Source organism: Belonocnema kinseyi, chromosome 5, assembly GCF_010883055.1.
Source record: "Belonocnema kinseyi isolate 2016_QV_RU_SX_M_011 chromosome 5, B_treatae_v1, whole genome shotgun sequence".
Classification (NCBI taxonomy): Eukaryota; Metazoa; Arthropoda; class Insecta; order Hymenoptera; family Cynipidae; genus Belonocnema; species Belonocnema kinseyi.
This window is the reverse complement of record NC_046661.1, coordinates 45,193,593-45,199,397: the sequence shown is the minus strand read 5'-3', so window position 1 is coordinate 45,199,397 and position 5,805 is coordinate 45,193,593. Positions and strand designations below refer to the sequence as shown.

Here is a 5,805-nt window from a genome sequence, read left to right as displayed (position 1 = left end):
AAGCAGGAAATTTTGGCCGTTAAACTTCGGGACATTTCTCAAATCAGATAGTTCGGCCATCTTGACTTTCGAAGCGAGAGTTCTCAGAAGTCGAAAGAGAAACAAAAATAAGATGCACTGCTCCGCAAAATAAATTGAAAGTTCTGATAAGCGTTGTTACACTCACAACCACACAAAAAATAATACTGTGGGCTGTTTGGCTGGGCCAATAACCTGTTGCGAGAGTCAGGTGGAATAAATTACTCAGCATTTACAACAAAAAAAGAAGTTTTATTATAAGAAAAATCTATAGCGTGAAAAGACTAGTATATCGTAGGAAGATGCAAGCCAGACTGACTGTGCCTGTATGCACGTGCGAACGCTAGTTCGGGGCGCAGGCGCCTCGCTGTATTATCCACTATATCAAATGCACGGCAGTCGGTAAAGATGTGAGTTATCATAGGCCGGAAATACGAAAGAAACAGATTATTTCAACATCATACACATACACACAGATATATATTACAGTTGAAAATCATCAGAAAATCAATACTGAACACTATATCAAGTGAAATTGGTTATATCGAAGAAGTACTGAAAGATCTTTGTTTTTCAGTTTATAAAGTGTGATTCTTTTAATGTATTTATTCATTAAAACAAAACAAACAAAATATATATATATATATATATAATTGACGACATTTACAAAATAATGTGAAATAAAACATATTTAACGGCCTAAAAACAATTGTTTTATCAAAGAGAAGCAAAATATTTGTATAAATAATTATATATTTTTATCTTTAACTTCTTTATTTTCACATATTTCATTAATCTTCTCTTCACACTTTTCATTAAGCTTCTCTTCAGATTCGCGATTCCAAGAGGCTGGATTAAAAATCAACCTTTCCAAAGTTTGAGCTGGCAATTCGAATACGATGTGAAAGAATGTGGCGAACATCAAAGAAACCGTAATGTCTTCAATAGATCCAAGCATCTGTAAAGAGCATCATGTGTATAAATTTTAATCTATTCATATGTAATGATAATATTTATAAATAAATGAGGTCAAGTAGGCGACACGCGCCTACGAGAAGATTAGGGTAGGTTTTTTGTTAAAAAGATGACTCAGATGTTAAATGAAAAGGACAAAAACACATTTTTTTATCTAGAAAAATGTGTTTCCGAGCGTTTTCGGTGTCGAGGAATCCATTTTTGGCATTTATTTTTATTTTTGAGCGCAACTAGAGGGCGCTTCTGTACATTTTTTTTATTTTATCGCTTTTTTTGGGGAAAATTTACTAAATTGTTGCGAAAATCGACGAATATTTGACTTTCTCATAATGGAATCACAAATTCAACTTAAGAGATAAGAACACATGAAATTTAAATGAAAAAAGTTCAATTGAATTCAGTAATGGGAATTTTTCAAGGCTTTCTAGTTTCACCAACATAACTCCTTCTGGATCCTGTTCTAAAATGCGTTTGGGCACACTAGCCAACAATTGAGCGTGTCTCCGTTCCGCAGAAAGACACGCTCGCGCGTGTCCAGCACGCGCAACAGCACACATGCGTCACCAAGTATATACCCAGGCGCAAGCTCTCAGTACTCGGACCTTACTGTGTTCGTTTTTGTTTTATCATCATTTTAATGGCGCGTAAGGAATAAACTATTTAAGAAAATAAAAAGGAATGTGTTAGAACATTTCTATTTTCAAGAGATGTGATAATAATATTTTTTTAAACTCATGAATCTGAAATTAATAATAAAAAAGTGCATTGTGTTAGCAAAAGAAGAATGATTTTGTTTCGTGCATGAAATAAGTGTTGTTTGCCGTCTCTCCATATAAAGTAAAATAAGAAAAAAATATGCTTTGTTCATTTAGCGAGTGAACAAAGAAAAATTCAAATTTTTAGTCTTAAATTAAATACAATTGATATCGGTCGTGCATGGGTACCCCCATTTTACAAGTATGGTTCTTTGGAAAAAAATTCTTAAAATGATCCAAAGAACATTGTGAGGGGGTACGCTACCTTCTCTCCTCCATATCACCCTGCTACGACACTAATTATATTCCCCTCACCCCTTCCTCATTTCCGTGCAGGGCTGCCCCCCCCCATCGACCACCTCCCCAGATTGCGGCTAGGGGAACGCCTCCCAGATATGAGTGGTACCGGGAAAATCTAATACCCGGACGTACGAATAGCCAGCTAGGTGAAGAAACCCTTAATTACAAACTTACGATGAGCAGATCTCTACGAAACATTATGCCCGAAGAGAGTAGCGATCGCTCCGCCGGTCCCGATCGGGTGCAAGCCCCGGAGGCCGGTGCTAGTCCCAAGATTTTTTTGGGGAAGATGCCGTGAAAAATGCCTTAACCCAATCTGAGAAGAGCCGAGGGAGTCTACCCTGAGCCACATAGATGCAAGCACCTCAATGCCTAAAAAGTAGAAGCCGCGGACCCCTGGAAAAGCAGAGACGAGCTCGACCCGAGGGGGTTATTAGAAAACCGGCCGAGGGTTTCAGCTACCGAGAGGCCCTTAAGGACCACAAGCAAAAGGTGTAAACTGACACCCTTAACGTTACAATTAAGTGTGTCAGGGAAACCAATAACGGAGAGGTCCTTGTAAAAGTAGGACCTGCTGCAGATGGCAGTTCCAAGCTGTCCGCTGCAATTAGAAGTGTGGTTGACGAAGGTGGCAGAGCGAGAGAGCTTGTACCTCGAACGAAATTTGAGGTCTTGGACCTCGACACCGCCAAGTAGGGCGAGGATGTCGAGGCTGCCGTCAGAAGACATTTTGGCGAGCAGTCTGTTGGCGACATTAATGTGTGCATCACTAAAAGAGCCTTTAGAGGTACTCTGAAAGCCTTTGTTAGAATATCTGACGGAATAGCGACGAAGTGAGTACACGCGGGACATCCGAAGGTACTCGTAGAATGGGTGTCCTGTCGTGTAGACCATAAGCTGGAGGTCATCCGTTGCTACCGCTGTCTAGGCTTTGGCCACAGAGCAGCGAACTGCAAGGGTCCTGGTCAAACCAAAGGATGCTGAAGGTGCGGTGCAGAGGGTCAGAAGTCTGCGGAAGCCGCGAACAATCCCTTATCCTTCCGTTGCGCTGCACGAAGCGAGAAGCCCTGGTCTAACTATCTGCCAGGTTCTAGGAGATGTATTTGATTTAGGGAGGCCGCCAAGTTAAGGAAGCCTCCCAGATTACAGAAGTAAATGTTTAAGCCCAGCCATGTTGTTGAAGGCCAACAGCCCGTTGCATTACTGAGGACGATGCGCACATTATGGCTCAACTAGTTCGAGAAAGGGCTAGTCCGAGAAGAAGCCCAGAATATGGCCAAATTGGCACAAGGAATAAGCGCCAAGGCATGGCGAATTGAGAGAAACTAGCAGGAGCCCTTAAAAGGCTAAAAAACGGCACCCCCTAAAAATAATGCGATAGCAATGTGGGGGGGAACTATATCAAGGAGAAAGGGTGTCGGTTTTTAGTGGATCCCTTGGTGGCATTATTATAGTGAGAGAGTTGATTTTGTATAACTTATAATTTTACGCAATGTATGATTGAATATTATATATATTTCGGTGTCATTGTAGTGGTGCAACTAAGATCGCCACACTATCGATAAGTGCGGTCCCTCCTCAGTGTGTTTTTGAACATGTTCCACCAGCCCTCTTTAAAAAATTTTCCTCATTAGAACGCTATAAAAACCTGAAAAAAGAAATGTTTGTAGATAAGTTTTACAATTATACTCACCACGTGATACGTACGGAAGTATGTGGGCATCCTAACAGTTTGACTGTTTAATGCTTCTACACCCAGGTGACATAGGTACAAACAGAAAGACAATCTACTTATTGGAAAGAAGATCGGAAGCGACAGAAAGGTGTTCACGAGACCTGAAATTTATTTTCAATTTTAGTAATTAAAAGATAGATTTACATAAGGACATAGGTGCCATTTTGCCGGTTTTACACGAAAGCAAAAAACTTTCTCAAAAATCGAATTTTTAATGTAGAGAAAAATATATATATATGCCGCCTAGATACATCATGGCTGCTATGAAGCCTGATAATTTCGATTAAAACATATAATAAGGTTACAAGAAAATTTGATTGAAAACATTTTTTGGATCGAAAAGTATGTCTTCCGTTTGGACGGTAAATTAAAATCAGGCCTACCAATTTAGAAAACGTGGAAATCGCTGCCTCACTTTTTAGAAATTTTAAAAATAAACGATAAATAATTCTTTAAATAATTACATGATGTTTTTGGAAAAATTTTTAACAAACAATGAGAACAATTATATTTCTATCAGAAAACAGGATTTCTTTCATTTATTGGGATTAAGTAATTGTTTAAATAATTTACGTTTCCTTAAGTAATTAAAAATTGTTTAAAAATCGTGGGAAATTCCATATTATTTCGATTTAACAATTTCCAATTCTTAACGCACGATCTTTTTTCAGCATTTTTATCGCGGAATCTGAGAAGAGAGAAGAAACCTATATCCATCATTTGTACGGGCCATATTTCTAATTTCCTTGCATTTGCTTCTATTTTTCGATAAAGACCACATTAAATCACCCGTCAACAATGATCACCTCTTATAATAAACCTTAGAGTACTATTATAGTGTTTTTTGGACGCTACTTTAAACATCATAAACCTAGGATCGATTCCAGGATTTAGATTGAGTGCCTGGCAAATTTAATTTTAAATTATTAATTAAAATTAATTATTAAGTATTATTACAAATTATTGATGAATTAATATAGTTAAAAAAATTATATAAGCAAAGGTCCTGCGCCAAAAACTGGAAATAGATCGGAAAAGTATGGAATTTCCATTTTTTCATTTTTAAGGTTGAAACTTGAAGGGTATGGAATTTTCAGACTTTTTTAGCAATTCCTTTTCTGGAATTTTCAATTTAAGACTCTGCAATCATAGACATTCATAATTTTTCTATTTTTTTCTTTTTAATCTTTATTTTTTTCAAATGCAACTGTATGCGTCACAATGAATTTGTTGTTTTGGTCAGAATTAATGAACTATTTTGCTTCAAAATTCATATTTTATCGTTCAGTTTCACTGCTTTTTATTCCGAAAATTAGCATATTATTCACAGAAGCGGAGGAGCCTACTTTTTCGAGGTGGGGCCCGAGCCATAGAATTATAATATTAACTGGCACAGTGTGTACACTTTATACTATGTTACAATTCTAAATAAATTAGAAATATATAAACAACAATTCATAGTCAATCAATAATAATAATAATAATAATAAATAATAAATGCAAGTATAAACTTGATATTGCGAAAAATTTCACAACGCTTTCAATGATTTTAATGATTTCATCAATAACATAGGCCAACAATTCTCAGAACCAGAGACCAGACCTACTATACCCGAAGGTTTTTGCTGCGCTGAATCTGAATCTGACCTCAGAAAAATTCCATCACCCTCAGTTTTCGAGATATTCTAACCTAAAAGGGTCAAAAACCCGTTATTTTGATGTGTTCGAGGCCCCGTAACATCGCGAAAAAATTTTTTTTCACAAACTGACAATGGCATCGTAAAGAACTACTCTTTACCTTCAAAATGGGATGCCTAACTTTTGGATAAGATTTTTCATAGCCGAGATATGGCGGATTCAAATATGAAAAATTTCACCCCCAAGCCCGGTAACTTTCGAGCCAAAAAGAGCCAACTTTCCAGCGGCCAAAAAAATTTAATTACGCGTATTGGTATGATAATGTATACTAAGGGGTTTTGGAGGTCGCTGATTACAAATCCAATATCAAATTTGACGAATTCA

At 37.2% G+C, this 5,805-nt stretch overlaps 1 protein-coding gene across 1 annotated transcript in view; it reads right to left on the bottom strand.

The window, feature by feature from the left end:
• Positions 1-736: 736 nt before the first annotated feature.
• LOC117173628 (nose resistant to fluoxetine protein 6-like) overlaps positions 737-5,805 on the bottom strand; it is an 11,998-nt gene continuing 6,929 nt past the window's right edge. Inside the window, exons 3-4 of the mRNA XM_033362269.1 lie at positions 3,742-3,884; positions 737-976 (exon numbers count right to left, since the gene is read on the bottom strand). Of these exons, the coding sequence (XP_033218160.1) occupies positions 767-976; positions 3,742-3,884 (353 nt within the window). The 3' untranslated portion in view covers positions 737-766. The remainder of the gene's footprint in view (positions 977-3,741; positions 3,885-5,805) is intronic.